General features: G+C 59.3%; 4 protein-coding genes across 11 annotated transcripts in view; 3 read left to right on the top strand and 1 right to left on the bottom strand.

Annotated features, from left to right (window-relative positions):
• NLGN3 (neuroligin 3) overlaps window positions 1-2,908 on the top strand; it is a 42,587-nt gene extending 39,679 nt beyond the window's left edge. For all 3 annotated transcript variants that reach the window (XM_049827726.1, XM_049827725.1, XM_049827724.1), the window contains one exon: window positions 144-2,908. In XM_049827726.1, coding sequence (XP_049683683.1) covers window positions 144-981 — 838 coding nt within the window. In that variant the 3' untranslated portion in view covers window positions 982-2,908. The remainder of the gene's footprint in view (window positions 1-143) is intronic.
• Window positions 2,909-6,964: 4,056 nt separating this feature from the next.
• GJB1 (gap junction protein beta 1) lies at window positions 6,965-10,037 on the top strand. 2 transcript variants are annotated; one of them, XM_049827477.1, is made up of 3 exons: window positions 6,965-7,030; window positions 8,218-8,333; window positions 9,065-10,037. In XM_049827477.1, exon 3 carries the CDS (start codon window positions 9,077-9,079, stop codon window positions 9,914-9,916), a length of 840 nt encoding a protein of 279 aa, XP_049683434.1. In that variant the 5' UTR covers window positions 6,965-7,030; window positions 8,218-8,333; window positions 9,065-9,076; the 3' UTR covers window positions 9,917-10,037. The 2 variants fall into 2 exon arrangements, with proteins under 2 accessions (XP_049683434.1, XP_049683433.1); XM_049827476.1 differs by lacking the exon at window positions 8,218-8,333.
• A 109-nt stretch (window positions 10,038-10,146) lies between these two features.
• LOC126050077 (gap junction alpha-3 protein-like) lies at window positions 10,147-11,957 on the top strand. The gene has a single exon (XM_049827475.1). The coding sequence runs from the start codon at window positions 10,774-10,776 to the stop codon at window positions 11,746-11,748; it is 975 nt and encodes a 324-aa protein (XP_049683432.1). The 5' UTR covers window positions 10,147-10,773; the 3' UTR covers window positions 11,749-11,957.
• A 336-nt stretch (window positions 11,958-12,293) lies between these two features.
• Window positions 12,294-25,682, bottom strand: part of ZMYM3 (zinc finger MYM-type containing 3) — a 34,057-nt gene continuing 20,668 nt past the window's right edge. For 4 of the 5 annotated variants that reach the window (XM_049827469.1, XM_049827471.1, XM_049827470.1 and 1 more), the window contains exons 11-25: window positions 25,346-25,496; window positions 24,592-24,764; window positions 24,003-24,168; window positions 20,171-20,229; window positions 19,595-19,763; window positions 18,878-18,993; window positions 18,548-18,722; window positions 17,843-17,989; window positions 16,911-17,014; window positions 16,343-16,511; window positions 16,070-16,221; window positions 15,490-15,604; window positions 14,334-14,588; window positions 14,129-14,246; window positions 12,294-13,715 (exon numbers count right to left, since the gene is read on the bottom strand). In XM_049827469.1, coding sequence (XP_049683426.1) covers window positions 13,517-13,715; window positions 14,129-14,246; window positions 14,334-14,588; window positions 15,490-15,604; window positions 16,070-16,221; window positions 16,343-16,511; window positions 16,911-17,014; window positions 17,843-17,989; window positions 18,548-18,722; window positions 18,878-18,993; window positions 19,595-19,763; window positions 20,171-20,229; window positions 24,003-24,168; window positions 24,592-24,764; window positions 25,346-25,496 — 2,268 coding nt within the window. In that variant the 3' untranslated portion in view covers window positions 12,294-13,516. The remainder of the gene's footprint in view (window positions 13,716-14,128; window positions 14,247-14,333; window positions 14,589-15,489; window positions 15,605-16,069; window positions 16,222-16,342; window positions 16,512-16,910; window positions 17,015-17,842; window positions 17,990-18,547; window positions 18,723-18,877; window positions 18,994-19,594; window positions 19,764-20,170; window positions 20,230-24,002; window positions 24,169-24,591; window positions 24,765-25,345; window positions 25,497-25,682) is intronic. The other variant, XM_049827474.1, reaches the window with a different exon arrangement.

The raw sequence follows: 25,682 nt of genomic DNA, 5'->3' as shown, positions 1-25,682 counted from the left end.
CCCAGCCATGCAGGACCTTTTGCCAGCCCACCCTGTGCCACCACTGGCAAAGGTCACCCCAGCCTCCATCTCTGCATCCAGCTCTCCCTTCTCGCCTCTCTGGCTTTTGCCAGTGCTAGCTCTGTTTTGCCTGTGTTTCGCAGGGACCCCAACAAGCCCGTCCCCCAGGACACCAAGTTCATCCACACCAAGGCCAACCGGTTTGAAGAGGTGGCCTGGTCCAAATACAACCCCCGTGACCAGCTGTACCTGCATATTGGGCTGAAGCCACGGGTACGCGACCACTACCGGGCCACCAAGGTGGCTTTCTGGAAGCACCTGGTCCCCCACCTTTACAACCTGCATGATATGTTCCACTACACCTCCACCACCACCAAAGTGCCGCCACCCGACACCACGCAGAACTCCCACATCACCCGCCGGCCCAATGGCAAAATCTGGACCACCAAGCGCCCGGCCATCTCACCTGCCTACAACAGTGAGAACGGGAAAGAGAATTGGAGCCCAGAGCAGGAGGCGGGCACCTTGCTTGAGAGCCCCCGTGACTACTCCACTGAGCTAAGCGTCACCATCGCCGTGGGTGCCTCCCTCCTCTTCCTCAATGTGCTGGCCTTCGCTGCCCTCTACTACCGCAAGGACAAGCGCCGGCAGGACACACACCGGCAGCCCAGCCCCCAGCGTGGTGCCGCCAATGACATCGCCCATGCGCCCGACGAGGAGATGCCCTCCTTGCAGGTGAGCCAGGGGCACCATGAGTGTGAGGCTGTGCCACCCCATGACGCCCTGCGCCTGGCCGCTCTGCCCGACTACACCCTCACCTTGCGCCGCTCTCCAGATGACATCCCACTCATGACCCCCAACACCATCACCATGATCCCCAATTCGCTGGTGGGGCTGCAGACCCTGCACCCCTACAACACCTTCACCGCTGGCTTCAACAGCACGGGACTCCCGCACTCACACTCCACCACCAGGGTATAGCTGCCCGCCACTGGCACACACGCATGCACGCACGCACACGCACGCAGCAGACACTGGCAGAGGGACCAGCGGGGCAGATGGAGCCCCCGGACAGAGGGGCAGCGCCCATGGACAGTGTGGCACCACTGGAGACCTGCGGGGTCCCAGCATGACTGGATGCCCTGCTCTCCCCCTGGCTCTTTCTTTCGTTCCTAGCTAATTTTTGAGAAGTGCTTTGACTCTCCCAGCTCCTGGCTGGAGGGCTCCGTGGGTCACCCCGGGGTGCCACTGGGATGCAGGGGTGACATGGCATAGCCCCTGTGCCCATGCTCTGGCACAGGCAGGCAGGGGGGGACCTCGCTGGCAGTGGCCACGGCGCTCCCTACACCGGGGCTGTACCTCCCCGCAGGGGAATTGCATCCCCAGTGCTCTGCCCGCCGAGCACCCCAGGACTGATGTGGAGTAGGGCCGGGCATCCCTCTTGGCCAGTGCCTGGGCATCCCCAGGTGGCTTGGCATCCTGAGTGCCCTGGAAAAGGCTCCTTCACTGTGTTGAGAAGCGGCCCTGGGCCATGGTGCTATAGGCAGAGGGAGCAGGCAGGGTCTGGGGACCCGGCCTCATGCTAGGTGCGGGCACTGGGGCCAGTGCCAGGGCTTGAGGACCCCGGGAACCCTGGGAGTGGGGTCCCGGGCTGGAGACTTGGCACCTTTGCCCCTCTTTGCGCTGCAGAGAATCTCTTTTGTGTCAGTCGTTTCTCTTTGCAGAGACGTTTTTTAAGCAGATCTTTAGTTCTTTACACACTAACGGAGTCGCCGCGTTTTGTCCTTTGTAAAGATTTTAAAACCAAGTGTTCTTGATATAAAATAAAAAGCCAGTTAGAAGCCAGCGTGTGCACGCGGTGCTGGCCCCCCGCGGCCCCCGCCTGCCGCGGGTGGGCAGCAGGCAGGGTACTGCCTCCTGCGCTGCAGGGCCGCGCTCTTTTGTATTTTTTATATTCTCCCTCCTCTGTTGCCCGTGTCCATGTATCTCAGCCAAATAGCCTACCCGACGGCCCACCCGCGAGCACCCCCTGCCATGGCCCACCCCGCTGCCATCACCAGCCAGTGCCACCCACCCAGGGCATCACCCACTGTGAGCACTGTCTGCCCACCCCCATCAACCCAGGGCATCACCCTGGCACTGTGTCCCAGTGGTCCCCACCCCGCCCTGCTCCCCCAGGAGCATCCCATATCCCTTCACCACTAGCCCAGGGCCGTGCTGTCACCTCCCTGCCTGTGCCGTTTGCAGTCTGCGGCAGGGGTGGGCAGCACTGTGGGGCTGGCCGGAGCAGGGTGAGCTGCACACCAACAGCAACTCTGCCTCCCACCTTGTTCCCACTGGGGCCTTTCCCCCGTTGCGGGGTGACCCCAGTCCTGGTGTCCAGGGCATGCGGCCAGGATAGATGCCTGGGCAGGTACTGCTCGAGCGGGGGTGATGCAGCCTGCATGGGGCTGGGAGCTCCTGCCCCAGGGCTGCGGCACCTGCTGGGCTGGTGGCGGCCACCAAACCGCATGTGGCTGTGGGTAGCGGGGCTCAAGGCAATGGGCTTCAGTCCAGCTGGGTGTGGAGAAGGAGCTGCCTGGGAGCCCATGTGGGGCACCCCAGTCTCAGCCCCCCACAGTGGGCGCTGGCACCCAGGGCCTGGGGAGGCAGGAGGAAGGGACAGGTCCTTGTGGGGACACCATACCTTGTCCCTGTGCAAGACGGTCCGGCTGGCAGACGCTGCCCACGCTGGCGGCCGTGACGCACCGGTGCCGGCTGGCCCTACTGCCTGGGGCCAGCACACCCCCGGCCCTGCACCCTGCCCTGGCCCCTGCCCCCGCCCCAGGCATTGCTGAGGGTGAGGATGCTCGTTGGAGAATGTATTTATACCCTGTCACCCGCGCAGAGTAACAAATTCCAAATAAAACAGAAGTGATATTTTTAATAGTGGTGTGTCTTGCCTCTTCTTGGAGCACGCAGGGGTTGGGGGCTCCCAGGCTGGGTGGAGTGCCCTGTGCTGGCTCAGAGCCACCCTGACCATGGCCATGCCTGCTGGCAGAGGGTCCGGATGGTCCCCACGTCCCTGGTACCCCACAGAGGCAGCAGGAGGACCCTGGTATCACCCCACCAGGTTGGGGTGCCGGACCCCCAGTGCCACATGCATGCAAACCAGCACCACGCGACCCAGGATTGCCAACACTGGGTGCCACAGCGTGGGGGGGTCCCCGCATACCCCTGGCACTGCCAGGCCTCCCCCCCAGCACTGGGACCCCCATGTGGGACCTCATCTGCCCCACAGCCGCCTCCCACCGAACTCCCCCTCCCTGTCTTTCCCAGCCCAGCTCCCCTCCCCCTGCTTGCCAACCAGAAAAGCTGCTGGTTTCATTTCTTTTTAATGTAATTTCAACTGGAGTTGCCATGGAAACCAGGCACAGGGCCTGAATCGCCTCCAGGCAGCGTGCAGGCAGCAGAGCCAGGGCCGAGGCCGCAAGCCAGGGAGGGCCGGGGGGCAGGTGGGAGACAGGCAGGGGGGCTGCAGGGGGGCCGGGGGGGCTCTGCCCAGCTCTCCCAGGGGCCCGTGCAGCTGCAGAGCCACCGGCACATGTCACTCTGCTCAGCACCATGCTCCAACTCCTGTGCCGGACCTCCCCATGGCCCCTGGTGCTGCCCAGTGTGGGGGTCCCACAGCCCCTGCCAGCCTATGCCTTGTGTCCTGGAGCTGCAGCACATGGCAGGCAGTGTGGGCATGGCCTGGGGGCACTAGCGTGGGATGGTGGCAGGCCCCTCACCATGGGGCAGATGGTGAGGGTGGGAAAAGTGCCGGAGGCAGGCAGCATGCCGTACCATGCTGTGCTGTGCCGCCAAAGGCAGGGGTGCTGCGGAGTGCCTGAGATGGGTAGCAGCAGAGCCAAGCTGCAATGGGACTCCGATGGGGTGATGGGACTCCCACCCAAGCATGGGGCTGCTTGCCCCGGGTTTTTCCATGCTGACAGGCAGAGCTGGTCCCTGGTCTGGTCTCTGTGCCAGGGGGAAGGCTGCCCACCCTGAACCCTGACCTGCAGCCCCATCCAGCACTGCCCCAACTGCTGGCCCCTCTGGTCTGACCCAGGCAGCCCCAGGACCATGTGAGAGGAACCAAGATGAAAAACCTGTATCAGGCCACCGGGCTGGGTTTCCATGGAAATAGGGGTGCTACACAGCACAGCTCCAACTGCAGCCAACTTGCTGAGGTGCGAGCCACTGCCTGGTAGCCAGTGGCCCATCCCAGTGACTGCCCAGTGCCTAGTGCCCTTTTGAAGGGGAGATGCCTTTATGTCCCAGAACAGGGGCTTGCCCTGCACTTTTGTCCCCCCTCCTCATCTTTGCAAGGCCCCAGCTGCCAGCTGTCCCCATATGCCAGTACAGCCACCCCAACTAGCACCCCAAGGGCAAGCTGGTGACAGACTATTAACACTACTGCCTTTGCAAAACTCCCGAGCCTGCCATCTGTCCAGGGTGTCCTTGACCATCAACAGCATTTCTTTGGAGATCTGGCAAAGCCCAGGGGACACTGTGTCCTGGAGGGTACGTGCAGTTAACATCTGTGTGACGACAGTGGGACATCCTCAGCTTCAGGGGACATGTTTAGGACTGCTGGCAAAGAGAAGCATAAGGGAACTGAACCGCAAAGGTGTCCCTGGCATGGGGAGGGGATGAGTGACCTGTGCCTGGCCCCTGCCTGCTCCAGGAGCCACAGCCAGCAATAAGGATGCTGCTCCACCCAGCAGCATCACCAGGACAGCGTTCTGGTCCTAGTCCCCGCACCCCTGATGTGCCCAGGACAGCAGACCCACAGGCAGGCAGGGCAAGCCATTATGCTGAGTGCTGAAACTCCCTCTGCCCTGTGCTGCAGTGGCACAAAGGATTTCTGTGCTCACCGGCTGCCAATGCCCTTCCTGGCAGAGCTGACTCAAACCAGAGGGTTTTGTCTCTCTGAGGGCAGCAGCCTGGATCCTGGGATGCCTGTGCTGCCATCAGCTTGAGCCTAGAAGCTCACCCAGGCTGGCACAGAGGCCTGGGGCAGGATGGCAGGGGAGAAGGGACTCTGAGAGCCTGTTCTGCAGCACACTTTTCCTCCTGGCAGCAGAGGTGTTTCAGGAACGGTTGGAGCTTGATTTCCTCCATTGTACCAACACAGGCTCCTGGGCTGTGACATCTCTGACCCCAGCAAGGTGCCAGCAGCTGTGACACCCCCATCCCTCCATCCAGATGTTGCCCTGCCCATGTCTTCAGCTTGTCTGTGTTCGACATACCCTCGAGCTCTTCGTTGCAACTTCAGACACCGTTAGCCTCACAGTTAAGGTGATTAACAAAGAGCCCATTTCTGGTCCACGTGGTCGCGGACAGGGCAGTTTTCTGAGCACTGGGGGCAGTGCCGGCCCCGGCTGCTTCGTACAGCCTGTCCTTGACCGCTGGCTTTTGCACAACAGTTTTGCCTACTGCGAACGGGCGGCGGTGCCCGGAGGTCGCGCACGGCGGTCAGCGGCAGCGCCGGACAGGCGAGGGTGCTGCCCGCACTCCCGCCCATCCCCGGGCCTCCTGGTCCTCCCGTCACCTCCCGGTGAGGACACCGGGTGGGCACCGGCCTGGACAGCAACAGCTCGGGTTTCTCCTCCCTCCTTCCTGTTTTTTTCTCCATTTCTATTACATTTTTAGGCGGATTCCCACGCGTTGAGCGCCCGCCCTGGGTGCTGCCGCGGTCGGTGGCGGCCCCGGCGCCCCCCGGCCCGGCCCGGCCCGGCCCCGCAGCGCCACCTGCTGCCGCGGCCGGGCGCAGCCGGCACGGCGAGCGGCGACCACGCGCGGCCGACCCCGGCCTGCCTCCCGGAGCCGCCCAGTGACCCCCAGCCTGGCTCCCAGTGCCACCCCCCGCCCCGGCCTGGCTCATGCAGTCCCCCCAGTGCTTCCCCCCACTTAGCCTAGCCCACAAATCCCCCACTGCCCACCAGCCGCCCCCCCCCCCCAGCCTGATCCCCCCAGCCTCGCCTCACTAGCCCCTTTCTCATACCTCCCCACCAGTCTGCCCCCCGACACCTCCCAGTGTCCGCCCTCCGCCTGCCCCGTCGCCGCACCCCGCTCCGGGCAGGCCTCCCCCCCCGGTCCCGCGGCTCGTCCCGGACCCCGGGTGCGCGGCCAGGGCGGTGCCGGCGGCTGCGGCCGCTCCCCGCCGGGCCCTGTTGACTCAGCCGGCAGGTTATCGTGGGCCTCACCCGCTCCGCACCCCCCGCGATCCCTGGCCCCTCTCTGCCCACCGCCCCCGCCACACTGCGGGGACACCCCCTGTCACCCCACAGTGCCACCCTGCCATCCTCATGCGGGGGACAGTGGCACCACTGCCATCTTCATGCAGGGGATGGTGTGCGGGGTCCTGCAGCCCCCCCTGGGGCCCCCAAATGTGGGGCAGGGTCATCACGTCCCAGCACACTGCGGTGCCATGCAGGGTGCTGGGTGGTGGGACCTTGGAGTGGGGCCGTTAGCTGGGTTAATCGTTGACAGGCTGTTTGCCTTTCCCATCTGCACTTTTAGACAGGGTGTTGGTGGCTCCCCAGCGCACAGCCGGCAGCCTGCAGCAGCGGATCAAGGTGCTCCGGGTGCTGGGACTGCCCAGAGCTGTCCCCCCGGGATGGAGAGTGGGGCTTTGCCATGGTGCATGTGCCCAGCTTGTAGGGGATGTGGTGGGGAGGATGCTTACAGCAGGGGACCGTGGCCAGAGGGACCACAGAGCTCCCACAGGGACCATCCTGGGGGGCTGGCCCTGCCTTAGTGCAGCGGTGGCCCCTGGGCTGTCCCCCAGGGGATGCCTGGCCGTGGTGGTGGGTGCCTTGGCAGTGTGAGCACAGGCTGGACACACCTGTGGTATTTACTTGGCAGGGAGCAAGTCCTGGAAGGAGCAAGGCTGTTTGGGAGGGGATGGGGGTGACGTGCCAGAGGGCAGTATAAAGTCCAGGGTGCTGTGCTGGAGGCTGAGGCCGCTGCACTCCCTGAGAGCTTTGCCTGTCCTGCTGCTGACGTGAGAGCCTGGTGAGCATAGCACCACTGTGGGGGTTGCCACATGTCCCCCAGCTGGGGGGACGGACTGGGGGGTCCAGCGTGGGGGCTGCAGAAGGGCTATGCCATGGGCCAGGGAGGGGAGGGAGCTAGGGGTGCTGGCCGCCATGGGGGGAGTGGGTCAAGGAGCAGAGTGTGGCCTAGGCACCAGCTGCCCTCCCCGCAGCTTCATTGGAGGGTCTTTGCCCACTACCATTTGTGCAGCTCCAGGTGCTGGCACCCTAGGCTGAGGGGTGGAGTTGGCGTTTGGGATAGCATTGTTGCCTCCCCACCCTGCAGGCTCCCAGCTGGTAGGTTTTACAGGATGTGCTGTTCCCCACCTGAGGCTGGGGACAAACCCCAAGGGACGTGGCACCATCCCCACATGGATGGTGCACAGCGTGATGGTGTGGCTTGAGACACCAGCCCTGAGGGACATGGGCACAGGGGGTCCACAGGTACAGGGGCTGTTGCACTTACCAGTGTGTCCGAGCAGTGGGGCAGCGTCCGTAGCCCCCTGTCCTGGGAGAGGAGCACAGCTCCTGCAGCACATGTTCTCAGCACTGAACGCAGCCCCCATTAGCACACAGCCAGCATCACCCTGGTGACTCTTTCCCATGTCCCTAACAGGATGGGGCACATGCAGGGCAGCTCCAGTGACCTCACAGCCGTTGCTGCTGGCACCAACCCCCTGGCAGCAGAGCCTCAAGGGTATCGTGGCACCCATGGGGGCTGTACCCAGCACACCCAGCCCCACAGGTCCCCACAGACTGCTCAGTGCCACACTGGGGAGCAGCCAGGCCCCAGCTCTGGTGCCGTCTGTGTGGGATTGGCACACAGCTGGGCTCTGCCATGCATCCTGGGGAAGGGACCCCCAGGCACCCCAGGTGGCTGTCCAGTCCAGCAATGCCCGTGGCATGGTCCCACCAGGCAGAGTGACGAGCACCCCGTGGCTGGCGGTCGGGGGGGGGGCCTGCAGCCTTGGTTGGCGCGGGGCAAAGTGGGAGTGGGTGCAGGGCCAGGCAGTGGGAATGCAGCACACAGGCACTTTGTTTGGTTGGGGTGGGCGGAAGTCAGGGCGTTGGATCTGAATGCTAAAGTGTGTTGTTCAGGGGCCGATAAAGGCCCCATTGTATGTAAATAGTTTATAAAGCAGCATATGACTTCCAGTGCAGGGCAGTGGCGGATAGAGACGAGGGCAGGCGGAGCAGAGCTCTCCTGTGAGAGATATGAGACCTTAGAGGGGCCACTGGGGACAGCTCGCGAGGATCCTTCCTCACCGGCAGGTACGCGCCGCCGGGACCCTCCACACCAGGGGCAGCTGGAGGGCAGGTCCCAGCCCACAAGCCTCGTGCTCGGGGTGGGAAGCAGCTCCTGGGGCTGCTCAGTGCCAGTGGGGCAGGGGTCTGTGCTTGGGGTGCAGGGTCACCCCATGCTCCCCAGGCAGGGACGGCTCTAGGAGGGTGGCAATGCATGGCTGTACCAGGGCTCCCCCCAGCTCGGGGCTCCCCAGCCCCACTCCTGCAGGGAATGGGGCGATGAGGAACAGGTCAGGGAGGTGCTGGTGCAGAGGAGCCATGGAGCTCCTTGGATCCATCCCTAGCCAAAGAGCTCAGCGCTGGGTGAAGATAGGGGGTCCCTGTGGAGGTGTGGGAACTCCCCCCCCATCCTCTGCAGCAGCCGTGGGTTAGGATCCCTGTGCCAGTGTGGGGTGGCAGAACAGGAGTAGCTGACACTGCAGGGCCAACCGGTATCCTACCTGCTCTGGCCAAAATGGTGCCCTGAGCTGTGACAGCAGTGGGAGCCATGCTGCTGTCCTGCCATCCGTCCATCCTGCTGTCCAGCCATCCGTCCATCCTGCTGTCCACCTACCAGGACTGCGGCAGCCAGTTGCTCCCAGGTCCCTCTTGGGGCTGCTGCCACCAGGGCCGGGATGTGGTGGCTCTCAGCCAGGGGCCCTTCCTGCTCCTAACACTGTCCTGCTTCTAACACTGTCTCTTGCTGCTTGCTCCTGCAGACGTGAGAAGCAATGAACTGGGCCGGCCTCTACACGGTGCTGAGTGGAGTGAACCGCCACTCCACTGCCATTGGGCGCATCTGGCTCTCTGTCATCTTCATATTCCGGATAATGGTGCTGGTGGTGGCAGCTGAGAGCGTCTGGGGGGACGAGAAATCCGCCTTCACCTGCAACACCCAGCAGCCTGGCTGCAACAGTGTCTGCTATGACCACTTCTTCCCCATCTCCCACATCCGTCTGTGGGCCCTGCAGCTCATCCTTGTCACCACGCCAGCCCTCCTCGTGGCCATGCATGTGGCCTACCAACAGCACCAGGAGAAAAAGTTGCTGGTGCTGACGGGGCATGCAGACCCCAAGCACATGGAGGAGGTGAAGAAGCACAAGATGCGCATATCGGGTTCACTGTGGTGGACGTATGTCTGCAGCGTGGTCTTCCGGCTGCTCTTCGAGGCTGTGTTCATGTACATCTTCTACATGCTCTACCCGGGCTACCAGATGGTGCGGCTGGTCAAGTGTGAGGCCTACCCCTGCCCCAACACTGTTGACTGCTTCATCTCCCGGCCCACCGAGAAAACCATCTTCACCGTTTTCATGCTGGTCACCTCCAGCATCTGCATAGTCCTCAACATGGCGGAGCTGGTCTACCTAGTGGTGCGAGCCTGTGCCCGCCGAGGCCAGCACAACTCCAACCCCTCGTCGGGGAAGGGCTCCTTCTATGGGCACAAGCTCTCCTCTGAGTACAAGCAGAATGAGATCAACCAGCTGCTGACAGAGCAGGATGGCTCCCTCAAGGACATGCTGCGCCGCAACCCCGGGCTGCAGGAGAAGGGCGACCGCTGCTCTGCCTGCTAAGGCCAGCGCCATGGGGGCCCCAGCCCTTGCCCCCACCCCACAGCCACCCCACGGCCCTGTGCTGTCCCTGTCGCGTGGGACAGCCAGGAGGGCATCTTGGGCCATTAAATCTCTGTTCTCAGGCACTGCCTCCCTCCTTTCTACTCCGGCTGGGATGTGCCAGGGGCTTGGGGTGCCAGTGTGGGGTGCCCACCCGTGCACCCTAGCCCAGGTGGATGCCACCAGGGGTTGCAGGGCGTGTAGTGCCCGGGCTGGGCTGGGGCCACGGCTGTGGTGCCCTGGCAGCCGGCATGTGGGAGCAGTGACCCCTGGGTGGCATTGAGCAGTGTACAAGGGCTCACGCTCCCCCAGCACCAGCCCCTGCAGCCCCGCATATATTTAGAAAAGTGCCCAGACCAAAAATAGAGGGAAAAAGTTTCCCCAGTGGCTGTTTCTTCTGCCAGTCACAGTGAAAGCCAATGGGGTATGCAGCTGCCTCATGCCACAATAACCCCTTGCCCGCCGTCAGGTGGATGGACAGACAGAGCCAGGCAGGCCTGTCCACACCCGGCTGAGGAGCAGGGGACCATCTGGGAAGGGGCCCTGCAGCATCCTGCATCACCCTGCTGAGGGGAGCCAACAGCGCAGGAACACCGGGCTCTACCCTACGCACCCGCCAACGGTGAGGGGTCCCCATGCCGGATTGCCACTGCGCTGTCCCCCACGGTTGCTCCCAGCATGCCAAGGCTGCTTTCTACCAGAGGTCTTTGTTCCCGGTGCCTTCCCTGTGACAGGTTAGGGGGTCCCATGGGACGCAGGGTGGGGACACTCCAGGGACAGCCCCAGGTTGGGTCCCTGCACACCCACCGGGCCGGAGGATGGGGTGGTGGTTTGGCAGGTTGTGGGGTGGTCGTGTCTGGAGGGTGGCTGTCTTGCAGGGCACTGTGACGCGTGCCATGGGGGACTGGAGCCTGCTGGGGCGGCTGCTGGAGAGCACCCAGGAGCACTCCACCGTGGTGGGGAAGGTCTGGCTCACTGTCCTCTTCGTCTTCCGCATCCTGGTGCTGGGGGCGGCTGCTGAGCGGGTCTGGGGTGACGAGCTGTCTGGCTTCTCCTGCGACACGCAGCAGCCTGGCTGCCAGAACGCCTGCTACGACAGCACCTTCCCCATCTCCCACCTCCGCTTCTGGGTCCTGCAGATCATCTTTGTCTCTACCCCCAGCCTTGTGTACCTAGGCCACATCCTGCACCTGGTGCATCTGGAGGAGAAGGCACAGCAGCAAGCAGCAGCACGGGCTGGCAGTGGGGCCAGGTGGCAGCACCCCAGGCAGCCCCAGCTCCCTGTGGGGGACACGGGGGGACAGGTCTGCATGCGCGGGGCCATCCTGAGGACATATGTCTGCAACGTCGTCTTCAAGGCTCTTTTGGAAGTGGGCTTCATTGTGGGCCAGTATGCCTTGTACGGGTTCCAGCTGAAGCCCCTCTACACCTGCAGCCGCTGGCCCTGCCCCAACACTGTGAACTGCTACATCTCCCGGCCCACTGAGAAGACCATCTTCATCCTCTTCATGCTAGGGGTGGCCTGTGTGTCCCTGCTGCTCAACCTGGTGGAGATCTATCACCTGGGCCTCACCAAGTGCTGGCAGGGGCCAGGCCCCAAGTCCCGCATCCTGCCCAGTCCTGGTGGCCCTCTGGGGACCCACAGGACCTGCGTCACCCTGCCCAGCAGTGGCAGCCCCGTGGCTGCTGGCAGAGCGCCTCATGGCCTGGCACCCCTGGGGAAGGCGGGTACATGGCTGGGGGGGGCCAGTGGGTCCCACGGGAAGGCGCGAGCTGCAGACCTGGCAGTGTGAATGCGGCCTGCTGGGATGCTCAGGGATGGATGACGCATGGGCGGCCACAGTTGTGGTTCTGTCTCCAGGCCCTGACAGGCTTGTGCCATGGACCCCGTGGCCAGCACAAGAGATAGGCATGGCCCCAGGGACGTGGCTTAGCCGCTCCCCGCGCTCCTGGGAGCAGTGGGGCTGAGAGTAGAGCTGGGCTGGGGCAGGGTCCTGTCAGCCCTGGGGGAGCAAATAAACACCCATTGCACCTCACTCGACTCCTGCTCTGCCCAAAGGCACCGCGGCATTGCTCTCCGACTGGTCTGTCCCACCTGGCCAGGGCAGGGCCACTGCTGGGTTGGGGTGGGTGGCAGCCCTACGGGCAAGGGACAGGCAAGGAGAAGCAGGGCAGGAACGGGCAGGGCATGCCAGGCTAGCACCAGCAGGCACAGGGTCAGGGGCCATCATAGCATACCAGAGCTGGCAGCACACTAGGGGCCAGACACGGTAGGAAGCACAAGCAGGCAGGGATGGACAGGAGCGAGGTGCACGGCAGCAGTGGGATGCTGGCCCTGCTCTCCTGCAGTGCCCACCCTGCCTGCGGGAGAAGAGCAGGGGCTGCCAAAAGTCTTCTGCATCTTTATTTGAAATGAATGGTTTCCAGAGACACAGGGTTAGTCCTACTGCCCTGGCATCACTACAACAAGACTGGTGAGTCGCTCACTCTCCACATGGACACAGAGAACAGATGGCCCCGGGCCAGGGCCCAGAACAATATATACAGGCTCAACAGGAGACCCATGTACAGCTCAAGAAAACCGACCAGAACACAAGGAGGGGCAGGAGGCAGCAGGGAGTGCCGCAGCCAGAGCCAGGCTCACCCTGGGCAGGGCGCCAGCACCCCACTGCTTTGGGAGGGAGTGGGAGGCCAGGCAGAGGTCCTCACTTCTGCCAGCAGCTGCCCAAGCCCCTGGCCAGAGTGGAGGGACCCACTGATGGCACCTTGCACTGAGAAGGGGTATTATGCTAGGATGCAGGACAGTGGGGACAGAGGGGCAGCACAGGCACAGACCTGTCTCCATCAGTTTTCCACAGACTCAGAAAACATTGACAAAATTGAGGGAGGCAGCCCGGCTGCATTCGAGGGAGGCATCCCTGTGGCAAGGCTGGGTCTCTGCCCTCACATTCCAGCACCAGCTTCCTCTGCTCCCCAAAGCCAGCCCAAACCTCTCCCACTCCTGCGAAAAAGCCCTCCCCCTGACCCCAACAGCTCTCAGGCTGCTGATGGTCCTTCCCCACTGGCTTGAAAACACCATGCTGCTGCAGCAGCAGAGCTACCGTTCCTGCCATGCCACCCACAGCCTTGTGAGGGGATGCTAAAGGAAGGGGGAATTAAAAGCCTCGGGGCTGCTGGTCCCAGACAGCACTCTGCCGAATGGTGCGGTTCCTGCACTGGGGTAGGGGGAGAGGGGGGGTAGAGTCAGGGCTGGGAATAGCGGGGGACAGGGCTGGGCAAGGGGAGCTGCCTTGGGGGCTCTGCCACCCCTGTGCTGTGGGGACTGGCCCCAGGGAAGACGGCTCACCCAGCAGCCAGGACAGGAGGCAGGGCTGAGCAAGGGGGCCACATACGTAGGAGAGGCCCGTAATGAGCAGGATGTGATGTCCAAGTCCGGTAACGATAGACAGTGCTGCCACAGCACTATCCCCTCCCATGCTGCACGGCCCCAGCCCTGCAGCAGGAGGCAGGGAGACGAGGTGTCCTGGGCTGGAGCACAGCCAGCCCCGCAGCACCTCGCTCCTAGTCCATGTCGTCCTCCAGGCTGCTAAGCCGACTGTGCTCTTCGTAGATCTCCCTCACGGCCAGGATGCGGTTCAGCATGCTCTCCAGCATGCTCCGGTCCATGGGGATGACCGAGTACCAGAGTGGGGACTCGGCGATGCATGACCGTTCAGGCTGCAGGTAGAATACATCGTTGCGGTTCCGCAGACTCTCTGGACTGTAAAGAGAGAGGAAGGTGAGCCCTGGGATATCAGCTCCAGGGGCTCAGAAAGCCTGGCCTGCACTCATGGTTATCAAGGGTGGCTCAAGTCTTGTCACAGCCTCTCATCCTTCGGCAAGACAAGGACACAAACTGAGTCTGCAGCTCCTCACTCAGGACCAAAGCCCCTAATCAGCCAACCACCACGACTCATACTGCATGCTCCTGCTTGTCTGGAGAGAGCCAAGTAGTGGAAGGGGCTGCAGAGAAGCATTCTCTCAGCTATGGTCTATACAAACAGCACAGACCCTGGACAAGGCTTTACGTTCAAGTACAAATGTTTGGAGAGCAGCAGCCACTCCACAGGGTCCCACCAAAACCAAGAGGTGGCCCCAAAATGGCACATGCCCCTTCTCCAAAGAAAGCCTCACCATTTGGAGAGATAAAACTCATAGAACTTGACTGGGCATCGGAGTGGGTTCATCCTGTTCTCCCGCTGCTCCAGCATCGGTACCTCCTCCTCACGCTTCCGCTTTCCAGAGCCACCATCTGCAGAGGGGGAAAGAGCAGGATCATGGCTGGGACCCGATGAGGGAGGCAGGGGGAGGGACAGAGAGATGCTCCATCAGACCCTACCTCGGCTTTTCTTCTGCTTGGCAGGAGCGTAGTAGCGGATGCTCACCACCTTTGTCATGCCACGGGCCGTGGTGCACTTGCGGGACTGGCGCACCACGTTGGTGAAGGAGAGCTGCATGTGCTCATCCGCTGTCTGCAGCCCAAAGAACTTGGTGTTGAAGAACATAAGGGTGTTGAGGAGCACGAAGGGTGAGTAAACGCCCAGCTGCTTGCACTCCCAGAGGTGCTCCTCCTCGACACGCGAGAAAACTGTGTCTGCAACACACAGAGGAAGAACTAGGTCACATCAACAATGGCCTTGTGGCAATCCCTTCACCCTGCCCAGGCAAGCTCACTTCAAAAGACTGATGCTTCACAACATCCCCTTTTCTACGAGGTTACTTCTCCAGAGCCATCAGCAGAGCTAGATGCTGGCTCTGCCCAGCCACAAGCCACCCCAGAGTGCAGCCAAACCACAGGCCAATCCTAATCTCTCATCCCTATAGATGGCCACAAAGTGAACTCTAGGTCAGTGCTCCACCAAACTCAGTGTGAGATGAAGGAAAACCAGCAGGCAAGACAGACACAGCCAGCTCCTGCCTAGACACACAGGTCTGCAGCCAAATGCCTCTGACTGGGACAGCCAGTATGCAGAGGTGAGGCTGGATCTGTCAACTAACCACTGACAAAACACAGAAGGGAAGGCAGCCCAGATCACAGCCATCACGAAAAGCCTCTGCAGAGCTCTAAGTTAGTCCCCTCACAAGGCAGCAGTACAGCAACCTTGACCAACAATTAGCACAGTGTGCAGGGCTTGCCCATGTGCTGGGAACACAAAAGCATGGACCAGTGTGCCTCCTGGCTTGGATATCCTCTTTGCCAAAGGGCGGAGACATCACTGTGAAGTGTTGTAAAGATTCAAACTGTCCCAGGACACAAAGCAGCTGTGCTCTGCTCCCAGCTACCGTGACTCTGGGCAACAGAAGCTGCTGAGGCGTAAACCAGGCTGGCTCCACTGTCGGTATGGGTCAGTACAACCCCTGGACACAGCGGGACTGTGCTGCCTATGGCAAGGAAGAGGGTTGAGGCTGGGGGAGCAGAATCAGACTGGAGGATCCAAGGCTAGACGCACAAACTGGGTGTGTGTGGTGACTGAAGGTACTCTGGAAACACATACTATTTGGTAAGATTGTGGGTTGCCAGCCGCTCAGGGACTTGTTCAGCTCCTGCACGAAGGTCAGGTAGTAAAGGTCTGTAAATATATTCACCATACGATTGTTCTCGAGCAGGTACTAGAAAGGACAGAACACACAGTCAAGAGAGACATGGCAGCACCTGGAATGCAAACCCTCCCCAGAGAGCCCAGGGCACATATGCAGAGCGCCCCTTCTTGTACAACCAGAGCTGGAGGGCAGAATCCTAAAACCAGCCACTTCTGAGAGCTGTGAGGGAAACCCCAGAGCATGACAAAGCAGACTTGGTGCTGAAGAAGGGACTGGGTGTGGGGAGATGTCCCAGCCCTCCTCAAGGATGTGCAAGAAGGGTGCAAGGCTGGGGAATAGCTGCCACCCTACTCATTGGGCTTGGAAGAAAGACCAAACCAGGTAGGCTGCTATCCTGGGGTGAGGCACTGAAGGACAGTCCAGTGAACCTCTCTGGGTCCCCAGAAGGCAGAGTAAAGGGCAGAAGCTCCCCTCACCAGATCTGACCCCCAGGTCTGGCTGTGGAGGACTTGAGAGCAGAAAGACCTCCCTCACCTGCTGGATGCCAAGGCAGAGGTAATAGATACTGTCTGGTTCATAGCGCTCCCCATTGGGCCGTGTTATCTCCTTGACAAACTGGGCCAGGCCGTAGTTGAGCTCAGCTGCTGTGCAGGCCAAGATGTCTTCCTTGATCCTCATGGGCTTGGCTATGGAAACAAGCACAGCAGCCTCAGACAATAGCTTGCAAGGCCAGGAGCACCTCAGCACCCTGGGACCCAGCTTCTGGGAGGTTTCTGCCACTCCACCCCATCCAGACAGGGCTCTTACGGCCAAAGCGTAGCTCCTCTCCCTTGCTGGTCTCTCCCCCTGCATACTTGGCTTGCACCCAGGACTTCCAGGCATTCACACCATATGAGTAGTTCAGCACTGTGCAGCTGGGCTGGCTGCTCATTGAGTCCCGGGAACAGCTTTCAGAGAGCACCAGACGCTTCTGCCCCTGCAGAGAGGTGTACTGTGAGACTGGGCACCTACCTGGGACAGATGCAAGAGCCCTGGCCACCCCTCAGATCTGCTGACTGCCAGCTCCCTCCCAGTGTGTCTGTGCCCATGCCAGTAGGCATCCTTCTGCTGACAGCCAAGCCAACAAGGCCCATTAGTTATGAGAACCACAGGCAGGAAAGAGGCCAGCTCTCACATGACCTGTGGCATTCAAAGCTCCTCCAAAGTGACAGGCAAGTATTTTAATTCAAGGAGTGGCCCACAGGCCAGGCATGCCCCGAAGGGAGAGGGCACAACCACCCCAGCACACCAAAGCCTTCACCTCGTATGTCCCAGATGGCAGTTCTCACTCTAAATCCAAAGAGCTTTAAGCAGGCATTACCCACACAGAGCTCACCTTTCGGACAGCACGAGGCAGATCTTGTTCTGTGGACACATCATCTGGTCCCACTAGCCCACAGTCAAAGAGGAAGTCCACACTGGGGTTGATGTCTAGAGGGTCTGAAAGAAAACACAGGCAGAAGGGCTCAGCTAGACTTTTCATCCTGTCTCCTGTGCTCGTCTGGTTCTTACAGCAAGGTGAAGAGGGAACACATAGCCCAACACTTCACACCCTCCACCCCTGCCTGGCATGAACTTTTAGCCACAGTCCAACAAAGGAAATATAGCTCTGGCAGATGATGCTAAGCTCTCTCAACAAACCAGAGCCTCACATTCTCCCCTCTGACAGTTTTTTGTTTGTTTTTCAAATGTGAGGAACATTCCTCATCCCCTTGTGCCAGGCCAGCACTGGGGACAGCCTGGCACAGGCACCCCAATCCTCTGTCCTTTGCTGCTAGCATCCTGCCTCACCACTGCTGTGCTCCTGCAAGTCCCTGCCTCTTCTTCCACCTTCTGCCCACTAATGGACACATAGCAATACTGCTTTCTTCCTGTCCAGGTCTCCCTGCTGTCTCCCTGTCATGAGAGACCTGTCCAGGTCTCTCTCTCACCTTGCTGGATCCTCTGAAATCATCATCCATAAGCACAACAGCACCGCTGCCCTGCTTTTTGTGCTGTTAAAATCAGCTTCTCATTTCCCCTTCTCTGCAGACCCATGTTTGCAACAGGTTAGTTAGTCTAGACAAACACACGCTCCTTCAAAAGTGGTGGTCTCCTCACCCCTGCTGCAAGACTCTCGGTTCTGGCCTCAAACCTGGTCAGTCAGAGGGCATGGGGAGGTAAGTTCACACAGTTCTTAATGCTGCTGGCAGCGGTCAGCCGATGGCAGTGGGGAGGACCCTGCTGCAGCATGAACAGCCCTGCATGCCTGCTTCACCCAGCTCTTACTCTTAGGAAAGTCAGCCTCCAGATCCTGGCCCGGCTCATCGAGGACATTTGCCATCTTGACAGCCATAGCCAACACATCATCCCGTGCTGGTCCAAACAGATCACAGTCCTCCAGGAGACCCTCTGCACTCTGGTTACTCACCAGGTCTGCAATGCAAAAGCAGATCATAAACCCAACTTTCAAGAAAGCCTTTTGTCTGTTTTCCCTGTGACAGCTGGAAAATCAAGTCAGGCTCCCTGCAGCAGAGTCCTGTGTTCAGAGCAGCCCCATGACATCTGCGCTGCCCAGATTTCCCTGGACAGCAAGACATTAGATGTTTGTCCTCTCCCCAGCCACAGCCCTAGTCACTGGGGCTTGAGGAATGCAGCCCCCAAGTAAAAAGACCTGTGGGGTCTGGACTGCTAGTCTTCTGGATGGGAAGCTGCTTTAGGTAAGAGCCTGAACAGCCACCTGAATAAACTAACAGTGCTTGCACATGTGCCACAAAACTTGCACCTCCAAAAGGGACAGTGGCAGACACGACTCCCTGCTGCAACTCTTCCCTCCTGATACCTCCTCAGCAGAAGTTGAGGACTTCCTCTTCCCTGCTCCCTCTTCAAAGGCTTTGGGAGAGCTGTCATCCAGGCAGATGCTCTAGCTCCAAGAGCTGGCAAACCCCACGTGATCCCAGCTGTTGGGTGAGACCAAGCCATGGCAGAACCTACCACACAGGTCCGAGGAGGCCTTGTCCAGTTCCTCAGCCTCTGCAATCATCTCGGCCATGGCCAGGATGTCAGCCTCTAGGGGATTGGAGGGGATCTTCACCTTCAGCTCCTCAATGGTCTCCACAATCTTATCTGTGCTCTCCAGCGTGGTGGGCAGGAACATTGGCACAGGCACCTGTCGACAGCAGCACACCACGCAGAAAACCGACACTCAGCTGACTGATGTAAAAGCAGAGGCAGGAGAAGAGGACAAACAGAGAAGCAGGGAGGCTGCAGCAAGGCACGATTGAGCCAGTAAGAGAACACGAGTGAGTGGACTGTGTTGCTTACCGGGACAGGCATGGAGAAAGGCACAGGTACTTTCTGGCAGTACATATGCATAGGCACAGGCACGAAGATCGGGACGGGGATGGGCAACACAATCACCTGGGGCTTCCAGTCAGCCTCTGACAAGAGCAAAAGTACATCAGTGAGCTTGCTCCCAGCAGGTCTTCCACCCAGCCCTGCTGCACACTGTCATGCCCTCAGCCATCCAGCATCATGGCCCTTCCAGCCACCAGCTTCTGCGGCTCATGGGCAGAGCTAGAACAGCAGCAAGCCAAACAGCTCTGCAACAGGAGAGGCTTGCCTCAGCCAGAGGTGCAAGCCCTGCTCTTACATGGCATTGCTAAGAGGTCTAGTTGCCTTGCATATGCTGCAGACCATACACACTTGCCTGACAGGAGCTACACAGTGGAACCTGCTCAGCAGATGGCCCCTCAGACAAGCTGATGATCTCCAGAAGAACAGCAGTTGTCCCACAAGAGGTGGGATCATGCTGCAGTGCTCTCTCCATCTCTCTTTTTGCTGCTGACAGAAATGAGCTCCCTACCTCCAGCCCTGCCATGTGTGCTCTGCACTGCCCCGAGACTCCTCAGCACAATGCCAAACACCCAGCTGCTCTGTACAGCATTTCAAGCTGGATTCACATTTAGTCTGGATCAGGGACATGCCACTTGCCTTTATAAAATGCCCCTGTAATCCTGCAATTATGTCTTGTTTTCCTACCTGTCTGACAGCCTTTGGACTTCATTTCTATCTTGCAGGAAACGCCCCGGTTCTGCATCAGTGGTTTACACATGGCAGCTTTGTTTTTCCTGGGGGTGGCTGGAACTGGAGGGGGTGGGAGGGGAGGTGCGGCTGGAGACATTTGCGCTGAGGATGCCTTTGCCGACAGCTGAGGAAACACAGGAAGCAAGAGATTGTTGTCCACCTAAGGCAGCACCCACCTCTTCCCAACCACGGATACTGCTGGAGAGACTCCCAAAGCACCTCATGGAGCCTGGCAGTCCCCAACACACAGACACACATGCACACGAGCACCATGCAAAGAGGAGCCAGTGCCACAGTGGCAGGCTATTCTGGAGCCCACCGATTCCCGGGGAATGGTTATTCTTCCCACTTGCAGGAGATAGGCTGATGCTGCCCTCCCCAGCAGCTCTTATCAGCTCCCACTACCCAGACATCTTAAAATGCATTGGTTGTAGAAGAACAGAATCTCCCTGAACAATGGCAGATCTGTCCTCTCTTTGGGGACAGCCGCTTTGTGCTATCTTGCAATCTCCTACCTCCAACAGGCCTTACCATGTTAGTCTCTGCCTTCTGTGGGGAAGGGGCAGGTGGTTTTGGTTCTGAAGTCTGACCTGTAAGGGAAAGCAATGACTAAGTTCAAGAGCTCCTGGGCCAACAGGTCCCAGTGCTGGGACGGGAGGTGGCAGCAGCCAGAAGGCAGGGACAGGCTCCCCAGAAACTGCTCCTGGCCACTCCAGGAACAGTTAATGTTTCCACAATCTCTAGCCCTAGCAGCTCAGAAGACACTACAACTGCAAAATCAAGTCATTCCCATGTCATTTTGTGCTCCCTTGCAGTCCACCCCATCCCCATCACAGCAGGTCAGGAGAAATCCCAGTCCCTTGTAGAGAGAGGAATCCAGGGCTCTATTCCCAGCTCTGCTTGTTGGCTTGCTGTACCGAGCCATGGCCCCTCCCTGTGCCTCCATCTCCCTGCTACAAGTGTCTTGGCAAAGTGCTTCGAGATCCCTAGGAAGAAGGTGACAGAGCTAGTAGTAGCATTACGAGAGATCCCAGAAAGCAGAGAGACAGCTTTGCCCCAGTCCTAGGGATGCAGTCCATTCCCCTGAGGAAAGAGGGGATCACCTGCAGGTAAGAGGCACGTGTGGCAGACACTGGTCTCAGGTGGTGACAGTATCATCCTGGCTTGGATGATAATTCCTGCTCATTTGCTCTGCAGAGAACCTGCACCCGTCTCAAAGGCAGATGACCTAAAAGAACACCTTCATCCAAATCTCTTGTGAGCCCTGGTTACCCATGTGGCTGGGAAAAAGAACTGCCTTCTACAGCACTGACTAACAGTGGGCCATGCATGAAGGAGACTCCTGCAAGGAAAGCAGCAAGTCTCAGCACCCCAGGGGAGTGGCAGGTCTGTTTGCATCTCCTGCATACAGATAGGCTCTCCAGGAAGGACCCAGACTCCCAAAGGTCCAACACATGGGCATTCACACTATGCAGATTTCCTATGTCCTGAGGAAATGCAGGACCGCTCTCGAGCAACTGGAGGCCCAGCAGGGTCCACTTGCTGACCACCACATGGGGACAGGTAAGTTCCACTTGGACGAAATTCCCTAGCCTGCAGCTGAGCATTCAGCCATAGGATCTGCAACGGTCTCAATGGGTCCAAGAACTCCCCCTGACCAGCCCAAAGTGGATGGTCAGCAGGTCTAGGTGGGAGACATCAACGGCTTGAAGGAGAAAAGACAAGCTATGGAGTATGAACAGAGTTTCTGCTGCAGCAGAATCAAAAGCAAAGTTGATTGCCCCATAGGCCAATGATTTAGGACTAAGGGAAACAAGATCCTCCTGCCACAAAGCTCCAAGTGCTACAGATCCAGGCTTCCAGGAAAGCTCCAGCTTATTTTTTACTCTCATCCCAACACCATCAAGGAGCTGTCAAGGCATTGCCTGTACAAACTGTGACTTCTGGCCCTCTATCCTCTCCAGCTGGATGGCCCTGTGCAGAGCCAGCTCCCCTTGGAAGTCTTTGGGCACAGTTCTGTGGCAGAAGCTCCTCAATCCCTCATTACACAGATTGTTCCCAGCAAAGAAATGGCCACTTTTATCGTGAGCAAGCACTCTTGACATCACCAGGTTGGCAGCAGCCACTGGGTCACAGGAATGAATGGTTTTAGGCAACCACTGGCTGCAAGAGAAGAAGTAGGTAGTCAGCTGCTCTGCCCAAGATGATTCTGAAATGCCTTGTGAGCTGGCAACACAGCTGCCAGGTCCACAGGAGACCCTGGCTGGACCAGGCAGAAGCTGCTCCTCACCACACACTGACAAGCTACCCCTGAAATCCCCTGCACAACACCCTGGGCTGGAAAGCTCTGTGTAAGCACACAGCAGGCCCTGGCTCCAGCACCCTTCCTTCGCAAGCTGAGCAGTATGCCACAGTCCTGGGACAAGGATGTCCACAGCTGTCCCACAACTGGCAGGGGATGGGTGTGCCAGAATACACAGAGGGCCCAGTGCCACCAACGGCATTCACCAAGCATGACAGCTGCTGGGGTAGCCTGGAGTTTGAGCTCAGCTGAGCATTCACCCTTGCTGACAGGCTTTTCCTTGGCTGCCCTCAGAGTCCTCTGCCTCACAGGGCACATGGAGAGGCAGCTGTGGCATGGTGAAGGGTGATGCCCCACGTGCCAGACAGCAAAGTTCTTGGGGGCCTCCAGAGATGTGGTGAGGGAGGACCTCAGACTCTCGTGGTCGGTAGTGGTGGAGAAGGTACTTCTCAGACTTGTGGTCCATGGCTCCAAGAAGACAATGGCCAAATGGTGTGAAATATGCTTCCCTCTGCAGGCAGAGCTTGCTCGCTGTGCCTGCATCCCAAAAGCAGTGTTACTGGTATCTCACATGCAAGATGCCTTGAAAGCAGAGGACAATTGGAACAGCATGGCTAGGGCTGCGGAATCACTTGGTGAGCTACAGGAACCAGCAAGTTTAACACCTCTTCCTCCCCTGGGCAGCAGGGCAGTCAGTGCCCCATCAAGCAGACTCCCCCTGGGCACTCCCATGCCAGCAGAAACCAACACATCCAACACAGTTCCTTATCCACATCACTCCAGTGTGCTGCTACTTGAGTCGTCACCTCACACAGCCATTTATGGAGCGTGGCTCTTGGAGGGCAGGTTGGGACTCCCCTGGCTGGGGGAACCTGCTGCTTCTGGCAGAGCAGCTCTGCTTTGCTGTCTAAGCAGCACTGACATCCAGGGCTTCCCCAGTCTTGCAATCAGCCCGCTGCTGTCAGGAGAGGAACCAGGAAGAGTCTGGAGATGGAGGACGAGGTCTCTCACAGGAAGGTCCTTGTCTTCATTTCCCCTCCTTGGTGCACCCTAGTCAGGGTTTTACACCTCATGGAATCCGAGGGAGGACAGCAAAGCCCTGAGCCTGTGATGCAGGTATCTGTCAAAGCTTGATGCACCGAAGTAAGTCCCCACCATAAGCTGCAGGCATTTTAAACTAGATCACACAGATTACCTAGAAGATCATGGCCTATGAAAGACCAAGCAGAATGAGACTACATGAGTGTCCGAGGGCCAAGCGATGTCTTGTCACTGTCACTAGGAGCACCTTCCATCCTGAGGGACCCCAAAGCACTTTGCAATCTTCCATAAGCAACTGCCTCAAATTAATGGAAATGGGGCAACAGGCAGTGAAAATCTCCTCTCCAGCTGGAACTCCATGGATGCAGAATGGGGTTATCCGGGACATGGGGTTGGCAACTCCCCAAAGCTGCAGCGATCTTTTGGTAAGTGGTAGGACTCCAATCTAACACTGCAAGACAGAGTGCCTCAAGCAGCTCAGCACTCCCTCAAGATCATTCTAGGTTCAGCTCTGGCTGAGGAGAGCCCACCTACAGCATCACCAGCACCACTTCCTGCAGCACCCTGCATTTTCCTTGAATGCTTCCCATCCAAGCACTGACCTGGCCCAATCCTGATTAGCTTATGAGATCTGAGAAGGTCACAGCTCGGAGGTGGTGCGGGGCTGCAGGTGGATTATCATGCCAAACCACGCTGTCCCCTAACCCTGTAAATCGAGCTCTCCGTTGGCAACATGAGGATGTTAAATCCCTGAGTATCCTCGCTAAGAGTGTGAGCTACAGGCAGCACGCTGGCACCGGCTCCTCCCGTCTGGGCCCTGTGTGTCATAGAACCATAGACGTTAGAGATGGAGAAGCCCCATTAGGTCCCACTCCGTCCTTTCCCCCCCAAGGGCCAGTGCAGGATTGTTCCCTAGCGTCTCATCCAGTCCCGGGCAGGAAGCTTCCACCCCTTGCTGTTCAGTCTTCCCTGTGTCTCTTGGACTGAGCTATGCAGGTCCCCTCCCTCCCTCCTACTCACTGTTCAGCAGGCTCTCGGGCCCCTTCTGCGTGTCCAGGTTGGGCTGGTTCTGTTGATTGTAAAATCGCAGCAGACACTGCTGGTTGCAGAAGTGTTTGATTTGCCCCCGCCAGTGGATGGTTTCCAGCAGCTTCCCCTGACGCTTGCAGGCATGGCACCGAGCTGCCTAAAGCCCGCATCAGCAGGAGAGAAACAACGAGTAACTAACCACACCCCCTCTGAGTGCAACACAACTCTCCAGTGAAAGGTGCACATAGCAAGGTGCTGTGAGCTTCCCCACAGCAGTGCCCTGCCAGTGCCAGCCGGGGACTCCAGCGGTGCGAACTTCTCACAGCAGCACTAGCCGCGGATCCAGCACTGTGAGCTTCCTCAGTGCAGTGCTCTGGCAGGATCAGCTGGGGACTCCAGCTACGTGAGCTTCCCCGTAGCAGTGTCCCGTCATTGCCAGGCAGGACTCCAGCAGTGCCAGGTTCTCCGCAGCAGTGCCAGCCAGACTCCAGCAGTGCGAACTTCCTCAGTGCAATGCCCACTTATCTGGATGCCGTGCCCACCACAGCACTTAGCACAAGCTGCCAGTGCCAATACTGACCTTGAAGTACCAGAGCAAGTATTTGCTTTTGCAGTCTTCACTACAGAAGTCCCAGGTGCTGCCCTCCAGCTGCTCGGTGACCGCCCGCTGGCAGGTCTGAGAACAGTAGGTGCAGGTGATGCAGCACAGGCCCAGGTTCTTGGTGAAATCCTGTTTGTAAAGAAGCACACACCCTGCGGAGAAACAATAGGAGTGAAACCTTCCCAGGATGAACTGGGGGCCTCCCTGACCCAAACATGACCAGAATCCAGGTCTGCGGAGACAACAGAGCACACGCAACACACTGTAGGGAACAATCCAGCACTGGCCCCTGGGGCTGGGATAAGATGGGACCTCATGGGGACTTGCCATCTCTCACCTCCATGCTTCTAGGAAGAGTCTGACTCCAACCTCCTGTGTGCAGGAACCCAGCAGGCAGGGCAAGGCCAGGTCAGGCCAGCCCAGACGCAAGAGCGTAGAAGTGCATGATGACAGGAGGAGCGGAGCTGCCACCTGCTGTCTCCCCAGCCCCCAGAGAGAGAAAAGCTGTGAGAAAGCCCTCCCCAAGGACACAATGAACGGTAAAGATCTTGCCCTAGGGCCTGGCCGGACAGCAAGCCATCCCCACGACAGTCCTCCCTTCACTGCATGGCAAGGCTCTTGCCCCAGGGCCTGGCTAAGACAGTCTCCCCTCTGTTCCTCTCCATGCTCTCTTCTCCTCCCCCAGCATGGGCTGGCATGGGGGCTCTGCCTCTCCCGTGCCTTCCCTAAGTACCTTCGCTGCAGAAGTTCTTCTCCACTCCAGAGAAGCGGATCTTCTCATGCAGCAGCTTCTCCTGTTTGCAGTGCTCACACTGAGACACCACCCCACGCAGTCGCTTGAAGTCCTCGCAGCAGTCCTTGCAGCAGAACTGATACACCTTGTCCTGCCAAAGAGACCGCCACCGGTTCAGCCAGGCTGCCAGGAGGTCCCCACACTTCTCAAGGAAGCAAGAGCAAGACTACAGGGCTGAGCCAAGTTCCCAGCTCTCCTGGCATTGGGTTTAGCAGAAAGTGTCTCCTCCTGCCCTTTTGACATCCTGCAGAACATCAGGAGAGCAGCATTCGGCTCA

This window comes from Accipiter gentilis, chromosome 24 (genome assembly GCF_929443795.1).
Source record: "Accipiter gentilis chromosome 24, bAccGen1.1, whole genome shotgun sequence".
In the NCBI taxonomy this organism is placed as follows: Eukaryota; Metazoa; Chordata; class Aves; order Accipitriformes; family Accipitridae; genus Astur; species Astur gentilis.
This window is presented reverse-complemented; position numbering and strand designations above follow the sequence as displayed.

Coding starts and splice junctions, on each gene's coding strand:
- GJB1 (XM_049827476.1), top strand. CDS start 9,077: ATGAACTGGGCCGGCCTCTACACGGTGCTGAGTGGAGTGAACCGCCAC.
- LOC126050077 (XM_049827475.1), top strand. CDS start 10,774: ATGGGGTGGTGGTTTGGCAGGTTGTGGGGTGGTCGTGTCTGGAGGGTG.